The sequence below is a fragment of the Seriola aureovittata genome, chromosome 4, assembly GCF_021018895.1.
Source record: "Seriola aureovittata isolate HTS-2021-v1 ecotype China chromosome 4, ASM2101889v1, whole genome shotgun sequence".
NCBI classification, from domain to species: domain Eukaryota; kingdom Metazoa; phylum Chordata; class Actinopteri; order Carangiformes; family Carangidae; genus Seriola; species Seriola aureovittata.
Genome location: NC_079367.1, coordinates 25,726,788 through 25,753,340, shown reverse-complemented (window position 1 = coordinate 25,753,340; position 26,553 = coordinate 25,726,788). Strand labels below are relative to the sequence as shown.

The following is a 26,553-nucleotide window of genomic DNA, read 5'->3' as shown; positions in this document are numbered from 1 at the left end:
TTGGTGGTATATTTTTCTACTTCCAGTTAATACCTGGCCAAGGGTTGATTAAGGTAGATGAATCACAGCTCCAACAAATTTTAAACAGAATATTGTTTTTTTTTTTTAAATCTAATACGTCAATATAAACATCATTTTTTAATGTTTGCACTTTGCACCAGTTTAACAATCATGCAAGGTGAAATACATTATAGAAGACGGAGAGATATCAATTTGACTCCTGACCAAAATGCAATGCAGCCACAAGATCCATTAGATTTTCTTTTCTTTTCTTTTCTTTTTTTTTTTTGTTGACTGGAAAAACCGAGGCTTTAATATTGATGTAACCGTTGTTATTGGTCTTCACACTTTTACAAAGAACCAACTACCGAATGCAACAAGCTTACGCCTGGTTTTCTGTGAGTTCTGGAAAGATTTCCTAAAAATTGTAAGTGATCACAAAGCAGGCTAGATGTTGATTTTGCAGGTTGAGTAAAAGTGGAGCTCTGCAAAATAAATGACAAAAAACAAATATGACAAAATAACTAATGAAATGCACTGAGCATCACAGAATGATGATATCTTCAAAAGAGTGGGGGGATTTCTTTTTTATCCAGAGGCATTCTCCTTTAAATTTAAGATGGTAATACATATATTACTGGGAAACCAGTGTTGACTAGTTATACTGCAATCTCATGTCTCAAATGAGGGATCACTTGGTAGACTTTAAATTATGGCAGAATGAACCTTTCAGACGCTTCAGCAGATTATTTTCATTTTAGGTTTAGCCAAGAACTTTTATCCAAAGTGACTTAAAGTGAGTGAACAGGCAGTGGGGTTCAGAGTCAGGACACACGACTACTGATGAACTACTGATGAACACAACCCTTGACCTCTCGGTTATGGGTTGGTCGTCTTCACTACTAGGCCAGCCTGCCAACAATGTTGGCCCAGGTAAAACTAAAACAAACAAAAAAAAAAAAAAAAAAACAAAAAAACAAAAAAGACTTCCTGTCACAAAAGCAGGAAACACAAACTCAGTCGGTCAGAAGACTGCCATTCCCTGTTCCCACGTTAACCCTTTGTCCCCCACAAACACACAAAATCCCCACAAATCTGCAATGCATAGACCTGAACACACAGACACACATGTTCACTCGATGGTGCAGATATACAGAACTAGTAAAGCCATTGCACACAGTTTGCTACTTCTGGTCCAGAAATGGTGTTAGAGTACAGTACTGACAGTCATGCGTTCACAACTGCAGGCCCCATTCTTACATCTTAATAAATGTGCCTTTTGATTTGAGTAATCAATAACTTATGATTTCTAAGTAACTCTGTATTAAGTACTATTTACTTTTTTGTTCATTGATTTCTGCCGATGTGCATATTTTCAAATGTACGTATTTATTAGTTTCAAAGTAATTAATGAGATATTACCTGTTTATTTATTTATTGAGATATTTATTCTGATTCTTTATTTTTTTGAGACAGGTTTTTATCTTCCGTGCTGTCTTACTTCTGACTTTGTGCCAATGTGCTGCTTTGAGGTGTTACATATCGTGGGTTTGTATCATTATTAAACCCTCACTCTATATTTTAAAATCAGTGTCTTCTTCTCTCTCACTCGTACATGTCATTAACTGACTGTGCCTTTTCCCAAACACTGCATCAAAACATCCACGAGGCTCACAAAGGAATCTGGAAAAACATTAAGCGTGTTCTTTTGTTAAGCAAAGGTTTACTATATTTCCAGCCTTTGAATAACACCATAATACGCTTAAATTTTGGAACAATTGTTTTGGGACTGGACTATCTTGGGACTATTTTGGGATTTTAGTTTTTACAAATGTGGATATCCCCTATTGGAACAGAACTATACAGAAGGTGACAGAAAATATATCTGGTTATCATCAGAGGGAAGTAACAGCACTTTAATTTAAAAGTTTCTCAAGTACAAAAGGAAAGAAATGTGTCACAAATGTTATGTAAAAAAAAAAGACGTTATTCCCTTAATTCAGTCTATCCTCGACAGAACAGACAAAAGTTGTGATTAGTTGTTGTCCTTTGGGTCCTGCGGTCAGTTAGTGGTCTGTTACTTGGCAGAGTACATGTGCTGCCGTTTATGTTTGAGGATCTCAGTTGGGGTGAGGGTCAAGTCTTCATTACAGACATCACAGTGATAAACTCTGGTGAGACTGGACACTGACGATGAGCCTGGCTTTTCATCTGCAGGCTCTGAAAACCACAACACATACCCTCAATTAGTCTCAAATTATTAATCTCTTTAACACTTATAGACACCAATTATCTGTCAGCTGCTGAGTATGTTAGCTTGTGCATTTGTTTAAGTAATCTAATACCAAAAAGATACTTCAAAATAGATAACATAAGGAGTTCCTAACCTTCTTCCGCCTGCTGCTGTTCTCCTGCTGGCCTGCAGGAGGCCTCGTGCTGCATGCGCTCCAGTGGAGTCAGAGGCATGTAGAGGTCACAGTTAGGACAGCTCCAGAAAGTGCGTAAACACTCACTGTAGAGGTCCTTAGAGTCCTAAAAATCATGCAGTGAAAACACAAGGATCGATGATACTTAATAATATGTGTGTAAGTCAACTCCAAATGACATATATTATTTTTAAGCACTTATTCTTTAAGCACGAGTAATATAAATACATATGTTTGAGTCATGATATAAATATATAGATAAGATATCTTTTTAGGGAATTAAATCTTTCTGTTGTATTTGGTTTCTAATTATTTGTAACCTTTGTTTATTCAGGTAAAGTATGTTGCCACGTGACACCCTATTTCACATACATGCATTACTACACTTCTTCATACATGGAAGCTGATCTGTTTAACAACTCTTCATCAAATTAAATTTAGTAGGATTTTTTAACAATGAGGAAAAACCAATAGGGACAATAAGGCCTACAATTATTTAGTATTTTATTTAATAAGTACATTGATTTATTGATATTTATATCAATGGACACAGATAAGCAGCAGAAAGTTGAAGGATGGATGGATTACATAAAAACTAATTAATTTAAGACTTTTTAATACCTTCTCAAGCCTTTTGTTGAGGAAAGTGAATTCACCCTGACTAATGTTGTCCATTAGTTCTGTTCTGTTCAGCTGTTGAGGCAACAAGCTTTAACCTCAGTTATGTGCATGTCACCACCTTTTCAACACCTTTACACTCGGACAGAAAAAACATTTTGATGATGTCTGTGTTCATCTGGAGGATGATGAGGTGACAAATAATGTGCAAAGGGACAATCCAGTGTTCAAGAGTTATAAATTGCTCTGTTTGTCATCTATGATGACTTCTGGATCCCCGGAATCAAATAAATTCCACCTATGGGGTAAACATCCAGAAAAATCATGTTGATACTGGCACTTCTCACCTTTGAAAGACATGAAATTGCTGCCTTTAATTGATTGGTTTAACATTTGGTGATACAAATGGAATAATGACGATGAACTCTTATGCATATGTGAACTGGTACAGCTGACCCAAAGTTCCGCAAATAAATATAATGGAAATTTCATATCCAAACATGGAGACAAACTCACAGCCAGACAGTTGTAGGTGAAGGAGCTGCTGACACGCAGGCCTCCTTTAATGGGGTGCGGCTTGGCCTCGACTCCTGGAAACAGCGGGTTTAGACCTGAAGCTTTGCTGTCAGACAGCTCAGACTCAGACTGAGGGCCGATGTACAGGTTCTGGGTCTGGAAAGCTGTGAGTCGTCGCAGGCTGTAACTGACCTGGGAAGTAAGGTAAGAAGACAGTATACTGTATATAATGAGATTGTATAAAGATGAATGAAAATCTGAGTCACTGAGAATGTCTGGAAAACAAAAATGAACAATACAGACACAAGCAATGCATATTCACCAGTATGTGTATGAGCTACCTATTGTTTTTGGACAATATTATCCTGTAACCACCAGGTCAGAACTGCATCAGTACCTCAGTATAGAGCAGGAAGCGGACCAGACCTTCGCTCAGCTTCTCCATCACTCTGCGGGACACCCCCTGGACTGCTGGTCCTCCCACTGTGCTCTGTCCGAGCTGGGCCAGCAGGAGGCGCTCCCACTCAGCCCTGAGAGTAAGCGCTGTGGACAGCACCTTCAGGGCCTCCTCTGGCTCCCTCAGCTCCAGCTCCAGCCAGCTGTCCACCACCAGACGCGTACAGTCAGCATTACTGTCCACAGAGTTCGCTACCAGCAGCAGAGCCTGGTGAGGGCATGGAGGTACACACAAAATTAATAACAGTGCATCCTGTGTGACCTGACCAGAGCTGGGAGTTACAAATTAGAGCATGATAAACGAAAGGTATTTCCCTCAATGATGATGACACATTATATGGGTAGTTTTGTGACATAATATTGAAATATGTAAAATTGGGTCAAAATTGTACTAAAACAAAAAACAAACAAAAAAAAAAAAAAAAACATATTTGAAAATCTGATTATAAAAATAAAATCTGCAGTAGTATTTAAAGTGACTTCTGTACAGTTGACAGTTTTTTTATTTTACATTTTCTGCCCATTTCCTGAATTGAAAATTTAAGAAATGTAATTAAATGGCAGATTCTGAGCTGTTTCGCTGTCTGTGATTATCAGTTTAAACCAATTAATCCAGTATTTTGTGGTTAAAATTGTTATATAATTGATAACAATATCTGTGTAAAATACCCTTAAGATGGCAAAACAGTTTTTGAAATAGGAATCACTCACAATCACATATACTTTTTCTACTATATGTGCCTGAACTCAAGAAGAAAACTCAAATAATACTCTTATGCACAAAGGGCAGCACCTCTAATCCATACGTGTAATTAAAACAGTGTTACTTGGTCCCAGTATACCAATAATACTGCAGTGCAGGAACCAGTGTATTGATAATGGATAACAGGAGAGCCTACCCTGGATCATATGGGTTTATCATCAGATGAATTTAACATTATTAGGGCTAATCCAGGAAAAGAAAACATTCGGCAGTTTGTGGTGGCAACAGGAACATCCCACATCCCACTTGTACTAACTTGCAGCGCTGGAACCCGCACGCAGTTGGACAAATATGGCTTGTTGGTCTCCAACAGAGTGACGAAGGCTAGCAGCTGGTGTCTGCTGCTGTCCTTTCGATCAGGCCCTGCAGGCAGGAAACAGAGACAAAGAGGGAGAGACAGATGAGATATGATGAGAGGCACACACAATAAGAAGACTGAAAGGAACAAACACATGAAAAAAGAATTCATCGGTGGATCAGGAGGCAGGGGAATAGATGTTATGTGGAGAATTTGGAGTCAGTAGCAGTCAGTAACCGCAAACAAATGAAACCAACAAATGAAACCAACAAATGAAACCAACAAACGGTGGGCGCGGTTCTTCAAGTGCAGAACAACCAGGTATTAACTTAGTCTCTACCACATAAAGAAAAAATGTTTTGAGATATTGGCCTAAGATTTAAGAAACATCATCACGAATAAAACAAATCAGTGCAACAGATGTTGTCTTTTCTAGATTTAAAAGCTCTGCCTACATTGTGCTTTAAAATGATTTAGAAATCAAGTTTGAACCGCTGACTTCAAATGTCTCATCACGGTGGATTTCATTCAACATTTCCTGGATTAATCTCCCAATGTAACTCAAAGGTGTGTTTTGTTCTTATGAACAGTAAATCATGACTGTATTTTTTGCATGTGTCTGCCTCTCTCGTCATGCTCAGTCTCCTGATACTGCTCTCCATTTTCTTTTCCCTTGGGAGAAACTGGAAATAAGCCTTCTTGTGTTTTTTGTGTTTTACTTCTATCCAGATTCGGCTTTCACTGTAGAGTTATAACTTTCAAATAAAATCCATAAAACAGCCACACCAATGGAGTGAAAACAGATGACACAATTAACCTTGACAATAGGGTCATTTTAGGGTAATTTATTCATGAATGAAGTTTAAAGATTCTACATGTAGTACTTCTAAAGAAGGTGTTTTAGAGGTTTACCCATTTCTCTGCAGTCATCCTCAGGCACATGTAAGACCTCTGGGTCACTGGCAAACACACTGGTCGGATGAATCACCACTCCCTGCTTATTCTTTGTGTGAAACACCTGCACAATGTAAAATCACAAAGTAGAATGGTAAACAACTGCTTTACTGACACAGACCCCCCCCCCTCCTATTGTATCATTAAAACTAATAGAGGGAGTAGGTGCAGCAGGAGGCCTGACCTGCTCCGAGTCCTTGCGGGTGGAGTTGTGTTCATCGGGCAGTGCCAGCTGAGGGTAGAGGCCTCGGCAGAGCAGCAGCTTAAGCAAAGCCTGCTGGCGGGAGGACAGGTCCTGACTGATGGTGACCGCCTCCTGCAGCTCTGACATGTTGTGACGCAACTTGAACTTCACCTCCTGTCGCAGACCAAACAGCACCACAGACAGTGTAACCATCTCAAACATGCACAAAGACACAAACGTATCCTCGTCTGTAAAAATGACCTTGGCCTTGACACCATATGTGCGTCACTTTTCCACTTTATACAAAGATAATATTGTGATATAATGTTGCCAGAAACCACACAAGTTCCCCTCTAGGTCTTTCTGAAAACTGCTTAATTCAAATAATTAATTAATAATATTAATTAAAATATTAAGGATATGTGCATTCAGTATTTACTACACATGGTCCCAGCAGTTACTGTAGTTGTACATACCCTATATATCATATAATATTGCAATATAGAGTTTATATATGTTAATTTATTTGGGAGTGTTAAATGTTGCACGTGAGGTTCAGGGAAACCTTTTTTTCCACGTTACACCATGACTCTGAGTTCACCTGTAAATCCACGTTCTGTCCTGATCCCTCCTTGTCCTTCTTTCTTCTGGTCGTTTCCTCTGTGTCTGATCCCGAGGACAAGTCTCCGTCCTGGCCCTCGTCCAGCCTCAGGACTTTACGTCTGCTGCCCTCCTGCTGCTCGTGTTCTCTCTTCAGCTGATGCAGCTTCCTCCTCTCCGTTAGCCTCTCCCTGCGCTGTCCACGGTCACCACCAGAGGGAGCACTGTGCTCTGATTCCAGCAGGCCATGGCTCTTCAGCAACGCCTGTTAACCAGAGAGGAAGCTCATACTTGGAAATAATACCCACACCCACACATAAAAAACTCGTCAAACTTTTTTATTTTAATGTGTGAACTACTGTGTCAGTAGCCTGCCTTGAACTGTCTCCGTAGGTTGACCATCTCATACAGTCGCTGCTCCTCCAAGCCTCTCCTCCTGCACCACTTCCTCGAGCCACCACCTCTCTCTCCCTTCACCTGTTGAGCTCAAACACAAACTGTTTTAAGTACAGTGAAAACCATCATTTATTAGTGTGAAATCTGTTTATATTAAAAAGCCGCTGTCACATAATGTTTCTGTTACTGACTTCCACCCAGGCATTGAAGGTACTGAGCAGGGTAAAGGGGTCTCCCTGGTTGCTGTGCAGGGGCTGGCGGGCAGTGGCACAGTCTGGATTGTGCTGTGAGCTGCGCAGAAAAGGTGACTGCACGCTGAGGGCTGCTGCCACTGTCAACACGGGCTCCACAAGGTTAAACAAAGAGCCCAGTACCAGCATCTTCCCTGAATGAACACAAACATATACATTGACCTCAACCAGAAGAGGCCAAGCCCTACATGATGCTAAGGTGCCTTTTCATCGTATGCATTTTATTTAACCATTGTATTATTATTTAAAAGAACAGATGGAAAAACAAAACTAAAAAAACCGACAATCTGGTTTTGGTGGAGGGAATCTTACCTATGACCACATCCACAGGCAGCTGTGACAGCAACTTCCCGATAGAGGTCAGTTCACCAAGACTGTCCAGCGCCCCCTGCTCTTTTAGATAAGTTACTGCTGTCTGGATACTAGCAGCTGGAGGAGGATCAATGAAGACAAACGAAAGTGGATCTCCAAGACACATGCTCTTCATCTGCAGGAGCAAAACAGCATAAATAAATCTAGTGTTTAACTATGGAAGGGGAAGAATTCAAAAGAATTGCTCTCCTGGAGACCTGGAGAATGAGGGAGTCCAGAGCCACTCTGTGGATTTCAGGCACAGGATAAGGTGCGAAGGCGTCGTAGTCGGACTCAGCGTAGAGGCGGTAACACACTCCTGGACCTGTACGACCGGCTCGACCTTTCCTTTGCTCAGAACTGGCTCGGCTGATCCAGAACTCCTGTAGGCGTTGCATCTTTGCCTTAGGATCAAAACTCATCTCTTTTACCTTTCCTATGAAAGAACAAATAACAGAACAATTCAATGATATGGTTATTATTTTTTGGACCTTGTTTGCTATTTAAATTTCTTCAAAGATAAAGTTCAGCTTGACAAAACGGTATCTTTGAAACCTTTGTGATACTCATTAGATTTAAAATTGAATTTTGTGATTTTGAACAAGGCTAGGCTGCACAAAATTAGGTTTGTAAGGACGGACTCTTTAGGTAGCTATGAATGTACTACTAGTTCCATACCTGAGTCAACCACAAAACGCACCCCATCGATCGTAACTGAGGTCTCAGCAATATTGGTAGAGATGATGCACTTTCTCACCCCAGGAGGAGCAATATCAAACACCTGAGGAACAACACGGTAACAGAGAGTTAGAACAGATAAACTATAGCTAACATATCAGATTCAAACGTTATATCCAAACAAAGCTGACTGTGCCTTATCCTGCTGGGCCAATGAGAGCGTGCTGTGCAGCGGTAAGACTATCCAGCGATGTGTATGTGTGGCATAAATCTGACAGGCCTCCTGGATGGTGGAGATCTCTGCTACACCGCTAAGGAAGAGGAGCAGGTCGCCGCGCTCCTCAGGGGGGTAACGCTGATCGATGCCCTGCAGGATGCGCAGGTACGGTCTGGGATCCAGTTTCTCTGAACGTGATGGCTGCTCCTCAGGTGGAATGGGTTGGTATATCACCTTAGTACAGGGAACAGGGAAAGAAATATATATTTAATAACTTTCAAATTTAGTTTGCAGGTGGCAATTTAAAATTTGTGATTCGAGACCAACCACTAGACTACCAAGAATAATTTTAATTCAATTATTATTATTAAAAATAAAAAAACCTTTATTCTCAGATTTTTGACAGTAATGGATAGATGGTCTTTAGCCCTTTTTGGACCAAAACTAGTTGCTTTGAAAACAGATTTCTTCTGGTGAGATGCATATTTACATCTGTAATTACAGTGTGTCCTCTGCTTACCTGTATAGGAAACAGCCTGCCTGGTACCTGCAGCACAGGAGCGCTGCTGAAGTAGTCAGAGAATAGTTTGATGTTGATGGTGGCTGACATGAGGATGAGTCGCAGGTCTGGGCGTTCAGCCACCAGAGAGCGCAGGACCCCGAGAAGGAAGTCACAGTGGAGATGTCTCTCATGCACCTCATCAACAATCACCACCTGGTACTGAGCCAGCGTCCTGTCCTGCTGGATCTGTCGGAGCAGCAGCCCCTCAGTCAGGAACGAAAGCTTGGTGGCTGTGGTCCGGGTGGTCTCAAAGCGGATTTGGTACCCCACCTGAAAATAAGCATTGTGTTTTATGAGTTCTAATGCGGTTTCTTTTTTCAAATAAGTACTTATTGCATTGCTGCAAAAATAAGAAAATATATTTGACTAAATCTGCAATTCATGATTTTCATTTTCTACTACTTTATGTTTCTGTATTTTTTGATTAATTATTTAGACTATACAATGTTAATAAAGAGGGAAATAGCTTTCCACACATTACTACAGTTAAGGTAATACATTCATATTTCTCGCTTGGTTGCTTAATTAACATTAATTAACAAAAACAAATACATTTTCATTATTAAACAAAATTAACAGCATTTGTTTACATTTGTGATGCAAATGTTTAGTATTTTCACTTTATAATTGACTGAAAATAATCAGTTGGCAGCAGTGCAACTGAATACTTTTTGGTCACTCAATCAGTCAAATGCTGCTGGACTTGAAGATGTTTCACAATTCATCCAAGAAGCTTCATTAGTTCTACTGACTAATTGTGAATCCTATGGAGGAGAAAACACCTGAGCCTCCCACCAGATGAACAGATGAACAGATGAAGTTGGTTAAATGACAGATCTCCCACAATTCCAGTTGCCTCTGACTGAGTGCTTCTAGATATTTTATGTGCTGGGTGGATGAATGTTCATGGACAAGTCAACAAATTGCTTTTAAAACTGTGCTTGACAAGTCTATGATATGGTTTGATAAAAATCTACATCTGATGACAAACCTTTGAGCCATACTGATTGAGACTCTCGAAGCTGACCCTCTTTGCAAGGGATATACAGGCAATACGCCGAGGCTGAGTGCAGGCTATGTTGTTGAAGCCAGATGACAGAAGATACTGAGGCACTTGGGTGGATTTCCCACAGCCTGTGTCCCCTGCCACCACGACCACAGGGTGACTTCGCACCAGCTCCACTATCCTGTCCCGGTACTGGAAGATGGGTAGGTTCTTTTGCTCCCGGCGAAGCTTGGCCAGCTTTCCAAAGCTCTGTCTCTGGCTGAAGTCCAGGAAGTGCAGGAGAGCCAGACGGCAGTCTGAGATCTCCTGATTGCCTGGCCCTGAGGATCTCTGCCTGCTTCTGTGATCTGACTTTCCCAGGCGCTCCTCGACGTCCCTGGTGCACACAGATACATTAATCCGGTAGCGAGCATCATACTCTTTAGGAAGGCCAAGATCTACCTTTCCAGTCTTTGCTCTGTCCTTCCCTTCTTCTTTGTCCTCTTTTCGTCTGTCTCCCCCTGACCCAGACATGTCCCTCTTTGTTTTAAACCTCTGGAAGCGTTCAAAGAAAGCCCAGAACTCTTTGTGCTCCGGGCTGCCCACCTGTATGTAGTCATGCTGGCGGAAAAAGATCTCGTCCATGTGAGCACGGCACTGCGGGCTGTCCCAGTCCCAGCTCCGGTCCCCTCTCCTCCTGTGTGAATCCATATTTACTGGGAGTTAATCGCTTCCTTTGACACCAAACAGGATTCAGGTTCACTCGCTGCTAATGGTTGGAACCATCATGTTTACGGCTTTAGAAACGGGCAGCAGCTTCATTAACCTGATTGATACTTCTGAATAAGACAAACTACAGACCTCCATTCATACCGGAGCGTGATTGTTTGTATTCATATGTCTGAGACAGGCCGAGGACAAGTCCTTAACATTGTTCCAGGCGGTAACAGCTGAGGTCACTGGACAATAACATGTTAAAACTGTTGGACAAGACAAATACAGCTCCAACTGCTGCGGAGACCAGGGGAACAATAATACAGTGGGACCGTTCCCGGTCCGTTCTTTGAAATCTTCCGAGTAGAATCATATTTATTCCGAGGTGAATCTCTCAAATTCAAATTTAAAGAGACTTTATTGACATGACCGTTGTCAAACGCCACATTATCGCAGCACACTGCACGATACAAGGCAGTATCAATACGGAAAATTACATTTAAAGATATGAACAACAAAACATATTAATTCTACAGTTCAACAATATTTTACAAAAAGGAAGGAAGTTAAACACAACTGCAGGCGTAACGCTGTGAGAGAAAAAAAATAAAAATTGATTGATTCTGCAAGGTGTGATCGATGAAGTTACTATCTGACTTCAGAGGCAAAAAAACTGCTCTCCCGTCATGATGGACCCCGGTGCTCCCGCACACTCTGTGATAAAGAAATACGTGTGTGCACGTCCATTGCAAATTGATCTGTCCCCTATAATTTATTTGTTTACAACCCAAGAATGAAGAAATAAGTGATAGTGGCCTCCTTGATTTCACCTCAGTTTACCAGTTCTTTGAGCACTTCATTGATACTGTATTTTTTTTTCTTCAATATTTAATTATTTTTAATTAATTATTCCCCATTATTATCTGTTTTTCAGAAAGAAACACTTAAACGTTGCTGTAGTATTGTTTACAGTTGAAAAATGGTGCAAAGCACATATTGTATACGTGCAAATCCTTTTCCCGAAGTTGCTCGCATTTTAGAACTGTTGCATTTTAAATAAATGGTGCACATGCTGTTAAAAGGAAGTGAAAGCAGCCACCACAACCACCCACCCCCAATATATCTGAGAGCAGCAGGTGGAGCAATGGGACCCTTCAATAATACCAATCACAGCAGCTCCTCTAATCAATAACAGACAGGTTAATGAGCCGAGACTTGAGTAGGAAACTTTCCTCTAAAAGTTAAATATTAGCGGATCCCCGCCCACATATGAATAAGCTGTCAGGACTAACCTACCAACTACACAACTAACCAACTATTCCTGTGGTCCATTTTAAAACAACACAGTACCATCAACACTGCACTGACACTGAGGCACGTGCAATGGGCCAACAACATACAATTGCAGGGGCAATTTTCATCTTTGAAGAAAATAAAATCACATCAAAACCAAAATATGATATAGATATGACTGACATTGTCTGACCAAATTGTTTTTTATCAGAACCTTTTCAGTGGTTATATTTAATTTCCTACACAAGTTCCAGAATGTGAAACTGTTACTGTCAAAACATTTGTCTGCCTTTCTAAAAGCAACAACACTTGAGTTTAATACTTGTTTGTATCTTAACATCAGCTCCTGATAAACATCTAAAAGCGACAACAGTTTAACTTCTACTGATCGTCTTTTTTCTGGTAAGTGCTTTTGACCTTGTATTCTCTTGTTTTTTCTGTAAAGGTTAAACTGACGACCATGGTCGATGTAAGGTTAAGTAAGGTAACAATAGCTATGACTACTATTACTACTACTACTACTACTACTACTTTGGCCTCCTCTGTTTTGGTTAAAACTAGTCAATCCTCTAACCTAGCATCACAGAATAAGAGGGGTTCAAATCAGCATAAAGCGATCACAATGTAAACACGTCTCCAGTGATCCTACAGCTGAAATTCCCCGGTCATAGATTTGGTGAAACACCTGACTACACAGATGAACGTTAACGTGACCGCGGTGTGGAGTCCAATGTTGACCAGATGAACTTGACTGAAGAATATGGAGTATAGAAAATGGCAAGGACCTCATTGTATTAATATATATTTTTAAACATTCAATAATATTTTTCCATGCAAATTGTAGAGTGTATTTACTTTCAAATGTTTACCTGACTTCAACACAAGTCTGTTATGTTTTAAACAGCTAGCAAACTTATGTTAGCTCGGTAGCTAGTCACAGCTAAAGTTATCATTTAGCTAACTGACAGGTGTCGTTAACCTGAACAACCTTTTATACGTGGAAAGCAATTTTAGCCGAGTGTGTGGGGTCTTATTTTTGTATAGCAGCCTGGAGACGCCTCGTGTTTTTCTTTAACAAGCTAACATAGCAAAGGCTAACATTACCAGCTAGTTTACAGCAGGGGTAAAACCGCCTAATATGCTTTAAGTAGCTCTTTCAGCTACAAAACAGCTACAAAACTCGGGACTAACGTGTAACCTAACGTTAGCGTTAGCCGAGCTAATAATGTGTTTCCCTGTGAAAACGACAAGAAATGTCACTGGAAAATAATGGAACAAGTACTTTTTACTCCACTTTATTTATTCGAGAGCTAGTTTTAGGTACTAAAAATATTCAATGCTTTTATAAAACATGATTGATGCACTGTTACTGATTATACAAGACACGAAATAGTTCAAGTTAGTTCCACCTTCACAGGTAACATGATACTTACTCATTAATGCGTGCTTAAATATCTAATATCTAATATTTCTGTATTATAAATATTTCTGCTTATAATCTTTATGTAATTTTACTCCTCTGACATGTTCAATGCAGTTAAAATTATTTTTATATTGCAGTTTTATTACTTTTATTCAAGTTATGTTATGACTGTTATTTGACCCAATATTATGTAAAATTTAGGCCAGTATAATGGAAGAAACTTGTGGTTCCCATAGGTTCCCATATTTCCCACATTTTAGGGACAAAACAGCAACATGTCTTTGCAGGAAAACATCCCAGTTACTTAACAATAATCCACCACTTGTCTCTTAATACTGCATGTTATTTTATCTTTGCCCTTTTCATTCTTTTTGTCCTCCCTCCAGACTGTCTGCTTGAACCTCATCATGGCTCTCCATGAGGGAGAGAGGGGGAGGCAGCGGGAGGTGACGTTCCCTTTACAAGAGGAAATGGAAGTTTGTATCCACATGGAGGGAGAGCAGCTACCCTACCCGGACCTGGCCCCAGTGGTTGCCTTCTGCCTGAAACAAACCACAAGACCCAGGAAGTGGTGTCTGAAAATTACTTACAGCCCATATCCTTTCTTACTGCTGTGAGTCTAACCTTGTCTAACACCTGTTAAAATTAAATATGTGTATTAATAATAGCATTATCTCTAAACTAGGTATCATACCACAGTGAATATTTATCAGTGTATCCTTTAGGATTTATAACACGAAGACTCCCCCCCCATGAATTTTAAATGTGTCTTTTTCTCATCAATGTGGCTGTCACATATTAAAATATCATAATATTGTATTAATTTGGCTATTATTAGTCCCATTAGCCGCTTATACTGTGTAATCCACTATCTTCTCCTGATGTATTACATGATTGAATCAATATGCTGTCATCCTGTGACCTTTGACCTTAACCACTTCCTCCACATGGCTGGATTATGCTTCCATACTGGTCCTCCTGCTCAACTGTGTGTTTCTGGGCATGTACAACCCCTGCGAGGAGAGGGGCTTCAACATGCAGGTCAGTGTGAGCCCCCACTCTCTTGTAAGTGACACTGGCTGTGACATGTACAGTTACTGTGTCATGAAGACCTAGATGGAACAACAGTTTAATTTCTCGTCCAACACAGTGAAATTGTTTACATCAATGTCTGTTATTGAGGTGTGGCCAGAAAACCTTTGCTGGAATGTGAATCTCTCATTGGATATGTGGTATACACTACTGTTGTATGTTTAAAACAGATTGTATTTTTAATTTGAAGACTAGACTTAAAGTTCAGGCTTGGCTGGCTTGGTTGCATGTAAAATACTTGTTTTATATCAGGGAATATTTTCATATTCTGCTTTCAGATTATAATGTGTGGATTTAACTCTAACTTGCCTCATGTGTTTCAGTGCAATCTTAATTCTTGGCTTCAGAACATGGTCATTTGAAATTCAAAATGTCCATCTGTATTGACGAGTAAACACAACCTTTCCCACTAAATGCGTGTTAGAATCAATATATTTGTCTCTGCTGTATGTTTAACTACGTATACATCTTTTTATCATTTGTCACCAGGTAGCACTGGATCTTTTCAGTTTTGTCTACTTCTCAATGGAACTGGTCATCAAGGTGGCAGCCCTAGGACTCTCTGGCTACAATGGAAGTTACCTTAGCAACAACTGGAACAAGTTTGATGTCTTCATCTACTTTGGAGAGTGAGTATCCCACAAATCTCTTGTCTCTGCTTTGGCTTTTGTATGCAGGTAGACAACAGCAGTCGCCTTAGGAATACATCATATTAATATCTCAGTGTGTCACAGCAGGTCCCACCTTTGTCTCCAAGTCTTTTACTATATTTTAGAGTAAGCATCCTACACAAAAAAGGTTTTTTAAACCACAAGACACATGGCTGTTTTTTATGACTTCATATTCACGATTAAAATGTGTGTATATTTTTTATTTTCGTAATTTAAAGAACACAAAGTAAAACTCTTCCTCTCTGTCTGCAACTATCCCTCCAGGTTGCTGGATTATCTTCTGGCTTCCCAAGGCATCAAGATACATGTCCGTCATGCGCTCAGGCTGATGCGACTCGTAGGCAGAGTCCCAAGTAAGTGGTGTTTGATGAGAACACAATTTTCATTCTCCTCAGCGGTCCTCAAAACGTGTTGCCCATGGTTTTCATTCCCACCGTCCGACCTGTGCAGTGGCTGAGAGATCATTTAAAATGGGCTAGGGTTAAATGCTCAAATGTATTTAGTTTTAAGTTATTTTTCCAATAAATTTATGAGCATTTTATTCTTGATTCATTATATAAAGTATCACCGATTATAGTGCTTTAACATTAATCAGCACTGCTTCTACTACCACTGGCTTAGTTACAATAAATGACAAAATAATACTAATAAAACAACGTCAAACCTTCAATCTGTTTCCTCACTTGAGATGCTGATGGTGCAGCGTCAACAGCGCTACACCTATGTTTAAACCTAATGTAATAACATGTCCATGATATAAATGAACTGGATGTGGATATCATGTGTACAAACTTTATATATGGAGCATGCATACTCTATGCCTGTGTATGTATGTATTGAACTATATTGTATTGTATTGTATGCATTAGAAGTTGCTCTTAATCACCATAAATTAGTTTTAAATGCAGACAAATCTCAATTTAAGCTTTTCTCCAGAGCCAGAAATATTGATTCAGATAATCTCATCATCACCACTAAAAGTGACGCCATTATTGAAAGAGTCATGCTGTACAAATATCTTGGCATTTGGATTGATGAGAAGTTATCCTTTAAGAATCATGTATCAAATCTGGTGAGTAAATCCAGGCAAAGATTGGCTTCCTGCTTCCTGTTGCATTGCAGAAAAACCTGTTGTTGAGGCAACTTTTTTTAATCAGTTTTAATACAGGCTTCGGCTGGTACTTTAAAGCTCCTTGATGCAGTCTACCAGTCTGCTCACAGGTCTTCTCTCTTTGAGAGGCCAGATTTGCATGTGTATTTGTTTATTTACGAAGCTCTTCTTGAAAAACTGGCTTCATATCTATCTAACATCCATGTTAGTTTGGTCCACTGGACCACATTGGACCAGGACTAATGACTAGCTTACGCTCCATGTCCCTTGAGTTCATACTGAGCTTGGAAGATCTGCTTTTGGCTTCTTTGCACCTTCCACCTGAACTGTCTAACAAAGCACTTTAAAAACAAATCTGTTGGTACCTCTTGGTCATTTTAGATTCTTAATCTCTAACCTTTTAATTTCAGTTTGTACCTGTTTTAATTGATTTTTGTGGTAGCATTATTTGTGAATTGTATTTATATGTTTGTTTTAATTGATGTTTTTTTTAACTATATATCTCAATATATATACAGTATATATATACTGTATATTTATATTTATACAGTATATATTCTGACAATATGTCAGAATAATCACCTCTGATGGAGTCGTCTCCCTGTCCTGTGCAGGTATGCAAGATATGGTGATGATACTCTTGGACACCTTGCCGATGCTTGTGAACGTTCTCGTCCTCTACATGTTTGTCATGTTCATCTTTGCCATTGTGGGAGTTCAGCTGTGGGCGGGGAAACTGCGCAACCGCTGCTTCCTTGGAGTCGACATCCCAGAGTAAGAAAACTGCAGTTTTTTTTACTGCGGTAAAAATTGCTTGAAAATTGCTTGAATCTATCATCTTAATTTTCACCAATGAATATTCTGTCAATGGACTAATTGATTAATTTGCCTATAGTTTCAGCTATTAATTGCATTTGAGTATGTTGTGACTGACTTCTTCAAGACCTCAATTATAGGAACATATTTAACACAATAATGTGATGTTAGTCAGATATCTTTCTGCTTTTAATGTGTAAAGAATGCTGAGCAAGACACTAACTCACATTTCTGTGGATAAGAGCATCAATTAAATGCTGAAAATACCATGTAGTATAAGGCAGTTGTAGGATATCAGTTAATATATTAAAACTACATTTAATAACAAATACTACATCTTGTTTTAGCGCACTGACATGATTAAAATTCACACCATAAGTTTGTTTGGTGTTATGTCGGTGGTGTTATTTCTGGTGATGATGACAACAGGAGTTGTTGAAATGTTGGAGTGTCATATAAAATGGATGGGACGTCCGACCCCAGGGCAGCAGGGGGACTAGTATTAAAAACTGAGGTAATTTGAGGACAGCAGGAGTAATGACTGTGGTCCAGAGTTGTTGTGGAATGGATTAGTGTCACTAATACGATCCACTGTAATTTGGCTCAGTACAAAAAGACACTGTAACAGGCTCATGTGAAGTGTGAAGGCTACGTAATGACGTCTTCAGTGCAGCTGTGTGTATAAGCTGTTATTCTTTCTCTGTCCAGAAACTCCAGCGGGTGGTTAAATCCATACTATGTGTCCAGGTATGATGAAAGGAGCCCGTTCATTTGTTCGTATGACCACAGCAACGGGATGCGCCGCTGCCATGACGTGCCGCCTTACATCCGGGATGAGGAAACCTGTTCGTTGGCTGTTCCCAACCACAGTTCAGCTGCAAACAAGTTCTTAGTCCCTGGGGCCGCGGCTAACGCCTGTGTGAACTGGAACTCATACTATAACATCTGTCGCGCCGGGGACCACAACCCCAACATGGGAGTCACCAGTTTCGATAACATCGGCCACGCCTTGATCGTCTTATTCCAGGTAAGAGCATGTGCAGAAATAGATGTGGATGTTGGATTTAAAATTGAAGCTGTACTTTGACAGTTTATGTCAGTGACGGGGGTAACAGTCAGTGATGGGGGTAACAGTCAGTGACGGGGGTAACAGTCAGTGACGGGGGTAACAGTCATTGATGAGGGTAACAGTCAGTGATGAGGGTAACAGTCTGTTATGGGGGTAACAGTCAGTGATGGGGGTAACAGTCAGAATTTAGAGAAGGCAGGCATCATGTGAGGATGTGGTCCTCTGTCATCTTCTATCATCTCTCTCTGCGTTATCATCATAGGTGAGTCTATCTTTCCTCTGGCACCTGTCATCACTCTTTAGGACATACTGCAGTATTGAAGTTTTTATTCACTGTTTAGTTGTTGACCATGTCACGTTCTGTCTCCCTCCTCCTGCAGGTTGTCACACTGGAAGGTTGGACAGACATCTTGTTTTTTGTCATGGATGCTCATTCCTTCTGGAGCTTCATCTTCTTCATGCTCGTCACCATTGTAAGTAGCAACTTGTCTTAGTTTTTGTTGGTGAACAACATTAGTGTTTGACCATGTTCCTAAGTCTCCAACCACAACCTGATAAAATAAACTGGTAAACTTTGGCTGTAGAAAGCTCTGGTCAACATAACTGTGGCAGACATGTTGTTGTTCTGGAAACGATGTTGAATAAATTCAGTGACAACAATGAAACTAAGTGTTCACACTGATCCTACCATGCTACAGATTTTTTTTTAAATAACTCAGCTTGTTTGGATTGGAAAAAAATGTCTCTCTTGTAGATTCAAATGTTATGCTGTGCTCAATAACAAACAAGTTTATACAATATATACAATATGAAACCTGCCATGTAGTCGTGGTTACATAAAAAAACATACTGAGAACTAAAGCCCTAATTAAAATATTGGTAAATGACGTATAAAAACGTATTGTGTTGCTCTCATTGTTATTGTTTGAGCTGCAGTTCTACTAAAACCTTTATTTAAAGCTCTAAGTGTGGTGTGAGCTGCATTTATCCTGTATTTTGATGCGTTTGGAGAGAGTTAGAAAATGCATGAGAGAGGGCATGAAAAAGAGAAGAAGAAGAAGAAACAGGAGAAAATGGTTAGTTTTGATTGAAGGAACACAAACAACAAGAAAAACAAACTTTCCCAAAGACTTACTCCAAGAAATCAGCCACTAAATCATACGGTTCCAAACTTTTTTATCTCCCTGTCATCATTTTTCTGTTGAGGCGAGTCATATTCATTATGTGCTCATGTTGCTGGTGCAGTGTCCCTAAATATCTTTACTTTCTCAACCAGATGAGCTCCTTCATCATTATGAACGTGTGCGCGGTCGTCATCGCCACGCAGTTCTCTGAGAGCATGACGCGGCAGAAGAAAGAGCAGCGAGCCAACCCTGCCGTGCAGCTGTGTCTCCAGTTCCTCCGCTGGCTGTGGACCATCGCCTGCAGCTGTATCAGGTAAGATAGTTTAAAGGTTGTATCTGCAACTAAGACAAGTGCAGGTCAGATTTGTAGTCTGCAGTGATATCTGGTGGTATAATTTTGTACCCTAACCCTCAAGCACAATATGTGCAGTGCAATGTTTTTCTCTGGTGTCGGTTTAACGGTACTTCTAGCTTCAGGAAGAGAAATGAACATTAACCCAAGTTTAAAATCAAACATGCCTTTAGATTGTCTCTGATCCTATGGGGACTGTTGTCAATAAATAACACGTCCTGTCTTTCAACCGACAGACGCCGTAACAGGGTGCAGCCCGTATGCAGCAGGAGTGAGACCGGTGGCATACTGGTGAGACTAGTCAACAGCTTCTTTTTTTTTGTTTGGCAGAAACCACCATCAGCAGCAGCAGCGCCTTTGGCTCACTAACTGACTCCCCCTGTCTTCCAGAAACATACCTGGGAGCCATTGAGGAGAAAACTTCTGAGGTTGATCAACAGCAAACTCTTTGACCGGGTGATCATGTTAGCCGTCTTCTTCAGTATTCTCGCCATGGCCATAGAACACCACGGGCAGGTGAGGAGCAAAGTGCTGCTGCCTCATTCACAACGTAAAGGGAATAGTAAACTGAGGAGTTCACTGCTCTGTGTTTCTGTTTTTTCCTTCTTGCTTATTTTGTATTGATTGTTTATGTTCTCACGCCTCCCTCTTCCCTCTCTGCATTTCCACATTCTCGTGCAACCTGTTGCTCCCTCTCTCTCTTGCTCTCCCTCTCTCTCTTGCTCCAGCCTAAGCAGGTGGCAGAGATGCTACGGATCAGTAACAACATCTTCACTCTCGTGTTTGTTTTGGAGCTGATCGTAAAGCTGCTGGTCCTCAAGGGGGCCTACTTCAAGGACCAAAACAACATTTTTGATTTTGCCATTGTTGTCATCAGGTAGTATGATCCTAAATTAAACCCATGGATACAGTATTTAAGAGAGCATATTAAAATGTGTTTGTTTTCTTTGGGTTTCAGCTTGTGGGAGACATTTGCCAAAGCTGATGGCAGGTTGTCCGTCCTGCGTGCTTTTCGTATGCTGCGGTTTGTGCGGCTGCTTCACTTCCTGCCTTACCTGAAGAGACAGCTGCTCGTGCTGAAGGCGACCATGAAGGAGGCAGCTCTGCTCTGCCAGCTGCTGCTGTTTTTCACCATCATTTTCAGGCAGGCACACCTTATCCTCCTCCCCATGTGTCTGTTTGTGGATATCTGTCCCTTTACAATGCTGTTCTAATGCTATAATAATCACCACATTTGAGTGATTGTGTCTGGTTTCTGTGCAGTGTGATAGGCATGTGCCTGTTTGGTGGCAAATTTGCCTTCGAGACCCAGAGCGGAAGCACCATCAAAGACCGGATGAATTTTGACTCCCTACTGTGGTCCATGGTCACTGTGTTTCAGGTCAGTTTTTGAGGTCCTAATCCGTGCCATCATCGTTGTATTCCATCATTATGCTATTTGTGCATGAATCTGTCTATCTTGTTCTTGATTCTTTGATTAAATCTATCAATGTAGATCCTGACTGAGGAGGACTGGAATCTGGTGCTGTACAATGCCGTGGCTGCCACCTCCCAGTGGACCTTCTTCTACTTTTTCGCCATCATCTTGGTCGGAAAACACGTTCTCCTCAACGTTCTCATGGGCGTAGTCGTCCAGAGCTTCCAGGCCATAGTGAGGACCTCTGTTGTACTTTTCTCCAAGAGCTCGATGTTTTATAATTTACACACACAACGTGTCTTTGAGGAACGCACACTCAAACACTTGTATACACACCTATGCTGAAGTCTATTTGTTTTAGCACTCCTCAGATTCTGATGACGAAGACTCCATCAGCTCCACTTCATCCAGCCAGACTTCTGAGAGCGAGTCTTCACTGAGTGAAAACCACGAGACAAATGTTAGTTCCTCAGAGTCACAGCTTCCTTGTTCTGGTTTCAGAATCTAGTGAGAGGTCTCTGAGATAGTGATCAATCTGTTTACCTCCACTTCATGTTGTTCCAGGGTTCCTCTAGACCCGATGAAGACTGCCCTCTCCCTCCATGTGGATCCGGCAGCCCCACTGTGATCAGCTCTGCACCTACAGATACCAACGACCACGACGTGAGTTCCTAAGAGCAAGAGTTTGGGATTTCACAAGGTTTTACACACAATGATGCAGCAGCAAGAAACGTGATCAAAGCTGATTTTGGATTTTACAAAAAAATGACTTTGCCTTTATTCTGAGCAACATTTTGCTGGTGCACCACACTGACAGATGTGTAACTGTTCACCTCTGCAGACGTCTTTGAGCTGGATCCGGAGAGTGCTGCGCTGGTGCAGACAGCATGAGGACTGGTCCTTCTTCCTGTTCTCTCCACAGAACAGGTAAGTCTCAGGACTTCACACATAAAACTTAGTAAGGAGCTGGTGCAGCCAGAGAAAAAAGCCTCAGAAGGTGTTAAAGTCTTACATCTCATTAACAATGGTCTTGAATATTTTTTCTTGCTTTTTCTTTTTTGATTTTAGCTACAACTTAGCCAAATTATTATTTTTCAATCTGTTTACTAATATTCAGACATTTATGCGGGTGAATGAATTTTTATACATTTATATCATTGAGACTTGCTGTTATATCCTGTTATTTCTTCATACTTTGGCTGACAGGATGGTGATACTGAAAACCTGTCATATGATAGACAGCTTTAGGCAATCGGTGCAAAATCTCATGATCTTCAGGATGATCAATCAGAAATAATTTAATATTTTCTAATCTTTTATTTCACTGTGTCTTTCATTTTCTTGCTCTTCCTCTCATGTTGTCACTGTTGCTGCTTGTGTGTGTTTGTGTTCAGGTTCCGTATCTTCTGCCAACGTGTGATCTCTCACCCGATATTCGACTATGTGATCCTGCTCTTCATCCTACTGAGCTGCGTCACCCTTGCTATAGAGAGGCCTGGAATCAACCCGACGAGCAGGGTGAGACACACGTGTGACCTGCAGTCACCGTCAGCAAACGCACACACACATGCCCATCCACTCAGACACATACATAGTACAACAAATACAGACGCATGCACACACACACACAGCATGTGCGATCACAGTACACTCATACTACATGAAATGTGTGAGTTTACATGGAAAATACGAGTTTGATGACGCACAATACCAAACACACACAGGTTAAGATGAATCTCACTCTGCCCTTCAGGAGCGACAGATCCTGAAATTGTCCAATTACGTTTTCTCTGCCGTCTTCCTGGTCGAGATGCTTTTCAAGGTAAACACCACTTTTGTTTTTTTAACTGCAGAGGTCTATGATGAGTGTGAAATGACATTCATATTATACTTCCTGATGTTGAGATCAGTTTGGACGAGGTTTATAATTTTAGATCATCTTTAAACAGATTTTGTAGCTCAGATTTCCAGCTGATTCTAAGAAAAACATTTTTCATAATATTTTAATTTTGCATTGATGAATTGTTGCTCTCACACCAGATTGTAGCTCTGGGTTTGGTGTATGGGAAGGACAGCTACTGCCGGTCCTCCTGGAATGACGTGGATGGTTTATTGGCGATTCTGTCTTTTGTCGACATCATCGTCTCTCTGGCCAGCAGGAGCAAAAACAACAGTCTGGGCTTCCTCAAAGTTTTACGTCTGCTGCGAATGCTCCGCCCTCTGAGGTACCTCCTTTATTTGTGTGTAGCTTCATGATCTGTGTGTGTGTGTGTGTGTGTGTGTGTGTGTGTGTGTGTGTGTGTGTGTGTGTGTGTCTGTGTGTGTGTATACAGATCCCATCTTATTTCCTGTTTCATATCTCAGTCAGTTGTGTGAGTGGGTGTGTGTGTGTGTGTGTGCATTGGTTTTAATAAATGTCTGTGCGGGCTCCAGGGTGATCAAACGAGCCCCGAAGCTGAAGCTGGCTGTGGAGGCTCTGATGGCCTCGGTCAAACCCATCGGAAACATCGTTCTCATTTGCTGCGCCTTCTTCTTTTTCTACGGCATCCTTGGGGTGCAGGTAGGTTGGCATGCACACACACATACAGTAGATGTCTTTTACCCAACTGACAATGACGTTTTAAAATGAACAACATGACCTTTGTCTGCTGAGAATGTGCTCCTTTTATTCTTGGCGTTCATAGTTTAACAGCCTTGTAGCTTTCATGCAGCTGAGAAATAAAATACAGTAACTACAGAAACTCTGTCTTCATCTCACACAAACACTGCAGCTGTTCAAAGGGAAGTTCTTCCACTGTCTGGGCGAGGACATCACAAACATCACCAGCAAGACTGACTGTCTGTCGGCCGACTACCGATGGGTGCGGAAGACGTACAACTTTGACAACCTGCCTCAGGTAATGCACCGAGGGACGTGGGGTTTGGACATTAATGCGATCAATCTCAGTACAAAATGAAGCAGGTAGAAACAAGGAGCGAGGAGTCAAGCAGAAACTTTGTCTTTGATCCTTAAGAAGATATATTTGTGATTTTAAGAACCAAAATCCATCTCAAAGTAGTTTTACATTTCCTCTCTCAGCCTTCTCTCTGGAGCTCTAGTAACAACAGGTCAGTGAGCCAATCAGAAGGTGCCGTGCTGCGTCGACAAATGCTTCAGCATGTTGCTGATGTTTCCACCATTGCTTGAAATCTTAGTGCCACAGACATTGCATGTTGCACTGTTAGCGTCATTTTGTGTCAAATTAAGCCACACTTACTCGTCTCCTCGACTGCCTCTCGCTAAAGCGTGTCGTCATTGTTTTGAAAGGCACATGGAACTAAGTGGAAGGCATTGATAAGTGAATCGTTAAGCATAAAGACAAATGATATCAATGGATCGAACCAGTTGGAACCGGTTCTCAACTGGATCCGGTTCTCGATTCCCATCCCTAGTGTTGACTGAGCAGTTATTGTCTGTCTGTTGTTTCTCGTCCAGGCTCTGATGGCCTTGTTTGTAATGTACTCAAAGGACGGCTGGGTCAACATCATGTATGATGGGCTGGATGCTGTGGGAGTAGACCGACAGGTATGTTTATGTTTCTACATGTTAAGGCAAGGATGGACAGGCCTGATGTTCATAGTGATGGATTGCACTACATTATACTGTGCTTTACAAACAGCAGTGGAACAAATCAGTCCTGTCATTTTAATTTGGTCTCTTCTCTTCTACTTTCAGCCTGTGAGGAACAACAACAAGTGGATGCTGCTGTTCTTCATCACCTTCATGATAATGAGCTTCCTTCTCCTCGACATGTTCATCGGCGTGATGGTGGAGACCTTCCACCAGTGTCAGCAGGAGCAAAAAAGACGGGATCAAGAGGAGGAGAGAGGAAGGGCACGGCCAGAACAAGTCAGGGGTAAGGAGAAAGAGTTAGTTCCCCATCTATGTATCATGTATGTGTTTGAGTTTACACACATATATAATTATCAATTGTGAATGTCTGCATCTCTGAGTGTTTGTGCATGTTCACAGATACGGAGGTTGAGCAGGCGCCATATTACACCAACTACTCCCCCATCCGTCAGTTCATCCACAGTGTGTGTGTCAGCAACGGCCTGGATCTCATCATAAACCTCACAATCGTCCTCAGTGTCATCTTCATGGCTTTGGAACATTATGGTCAATCTCTGGTAATGCACACACACACACACACACACACACACACACACACACACACACTAACACATGGACACTGTGTAGAGGATATTCAAACACTGACTGAGCATGGACTCTGTGAGGGCACAGAGTTAAACCTGTGTTTGCCTGTGTGTTCAGTACATAGAGAATCTGATAGAGAGGTCTTACTACGTGTTAACTGTCTTCCTGATCATCGAAGTCCTGTTGAAGCTTGTGGCCTTTGGCGTGTGGAGATTCATAACTAACAGGTAACACGCTACAATTAGCCAGAATTCAACTTCCTTATTCGCTTTTGTGTATTAGGTATTGTTACCATGACTGTGTGTGTGTGTGTGTGTGTGTGTGTGTGTTTGTGTATGTGTGTGTGTGTGTGTGTGTGTGTGTGTGTGTGTGTGTAGGTGGAATCTGATGGACATCATTGTGGTCTTGGTCTCCATCATCAGCATCGTTCTCAGGATGACAATGATGAAAACAGTTCCTATCAATCCCAGCATCCTTAGAGTCACTAGAGCACTAAGACTTGCACAAGGTACACACACACACACACACAATGTACACACACACACAGACACACACACATACGACAAACTGAAATTATATTAGTTCTGAAGTGTGTGTGAGTGTTGGGTGTGAACAGTTCCTGTGTCTCTCTTCAGTGCTGAAGGCCAAGAAGATCCGAGTCCTCATGAATACCATCATCAAAACGTTGTCACAGGTAAACACACACACACACACACACACACACACGCACACACGCGCACACACACACACACACACACACACACACGCACACACACAGTGTGGGGTTGATTCATTACAAATGTAAAGTGAGTGTGAATGCTTTTGTTTTGCTGAGTCCATGAGTTTCTTTGATTCCAGGTTGGAAATATCTGCCTGCTCTTTATGTTCTTCTTTTTCATCTACGCCGTTTTGGGAGTGGAGCTCTTTGGCAGCCTAGGTCAGTCTCACACACACACACGCACGTGCACGCACGCAAGCACACACACACACACACACACAAAAACAGATCCCATCTTTG

At 41.2% G+C, this 26,553-nt stretch overlaps 2 protein-coding genes across 2 annotated transcripts in view; one reads left to right on the top strand and one right to left on the bottom strand.

Annotated features, from left to right (window-relative positions):
• Positions 1-1,889: 1,889 nt before the first annotated feature.
• On the bottom strand, positions 1,890-11,268 carry dhx34 (DEAH (Asp-Glu-Ala-His) box polypeptide 34). Its single transcript, XM_056374506.1, has 16 exons — positions 10,262-11,268; positions 9,229-9,540; positions 8,688-8,942; positions 8,492-8,594; positions 8,032-8,249; positions 7,775-7,949; positions 7,403-7,596; positions 7,191-7,292; positions 6,817-7,080; positions 6,216-6,389; positions 5,990-6,095; positions 5,036-5,142; positions 3,958-4,224; positions 3,561-3,752; positions 2,388-2,532; positions 1,890-2,220 (listed from the first exon to the last, which is right to left on the bottom strand). The coding sequence occupies exons 1-16, from the start codon at positions 10,964-10,966 to the stop codon at positions 2,078-2,080; spliced, it is 3,462 nt and encodes a 1,153-aa protein (XP_056230481.1). The 5' UTR covers positions 10,967-11,268; the 3' UTR covers positions 1,890-2,077.
• A 3,419-nt stretch (positions 11,269-14,687) lies between these two features.
• LOC130167806 (voltage-dependent T-type calcium channel subunit alpha-1H-like) overlaps positions 14,688-26,553 on the top strand; it is a 14,686-nt gene continuing 2,820 nt past the window's right edge. The window contains exons 1-29 of the mRNA XM_056374301.1: positions 14,688-14,750; positions 15,267-15,406; positions 15,713-15,801; positions 17,174-17,333; positions 18,084-18,402; positions 18,825-18,917; positions 19,721-19,881; positions 20,157-20,211; positions 20,311-20,436; positions 20,649-20,797; positions 20,879-21,064; positions 21,184-21,301; positions 21,416-21,571; positions 21,699-21,797; positions 21,902-22,000; positions 22,179-22,264; positions 22,732-22,855; positions 23,091-23,159; positions 23,378-23,562; positions 23,771-23,897; positions 24,109-24,234; positions 24,813-24,902; positions 25,053-25,233; positions 25,350-25,507; positions 25,653-25,762; positions 25,913-26,043; positions 26,118-26,126; positions 26,171-26,229; positions 26,394-26,472. Of these exons, the coding sequence (XP_056230276.1) occupies positions 14,688-14,750; positions 15,267-15,406; positions 15,713-15,801; positions 17,174-17,333; positions 18,084-18,402; positions 18,825-18,917; positions 19,721-19,881; positions 20,157-20,211; positions 20,311-20,436; positions 20,649-20,797; positions 20,879-21,064; positions 21,184-21,301; positions 21,416-21,571; positions 21,699-21,797; positions 21,902-22,000; positions 22,179-22,264; positions 22,732-22,855; positions 23,091-23,159; positions 23,378-23,562; positions 23,771-23,897; positions 24,109-24,234; positions 24,813-24,902; positions 25,053-25,233; positions 25,350-25,507; positions 25,653-25,762; positions 25,913-26,043; positions 26,118-26,126; positions 26,171-26,229; positions 26,394-26,472 (3,547 nt within the window). The remainder of the gene's footprint in view (positions 14,751-15,266; positions 15,407-15,712; positions 15,802-17,173; positions 17,334-18,083; positions 18,403-18,824; positions 18,918-19,720; positions 19,882-20,156; positions 20,212-20,310; positions 20,437-20,648; positions 20,798-20,878; positions 21,065-21,183; positions 21,302-21,415; positions 21,572-21,698; positions 21,798-21,901; positions 22,001-22,178; positions 22,265-22,731; positions 22,856-23,090; positions 23,160-23,377; positions 23,563-23,770; positions 23,898-24,108; positions 24,235-24,812; positions 24,903-25,052; positions 25,234-25,349; positions 25,508-25,652; positions 25,763-25,912; positions 26,044-26,117; positions 26,127-26,170; positions 26,230-26,393; positions 26,473-26,553) is intronic.

Bases quoted from the DNA above. Each gene is read 5' to 3' on its own strand.
- dhx34 (XM_056374506.1), bottom strand. From the start codon at position 10,966: ATGGATTCACACAGGAGGAGAGGGGACCGGAGCTGGGACTGGGACAGC. The intron at 8,250-8,491 runs GTATGGAACTAG...GTTCTTTCATAG, and splicing joins GCGTTTTGTGGTTGACTCAG to GAAAGGTAAAAGAGATGAGT. The intron at 7,950-8,031 runs GTCTCCAGGAGA...TTGCTCCTGCAG, and splicing joins TGGACTCCCTCATTCTCCAG to ATGAAGAGCATGTGTCTTGG.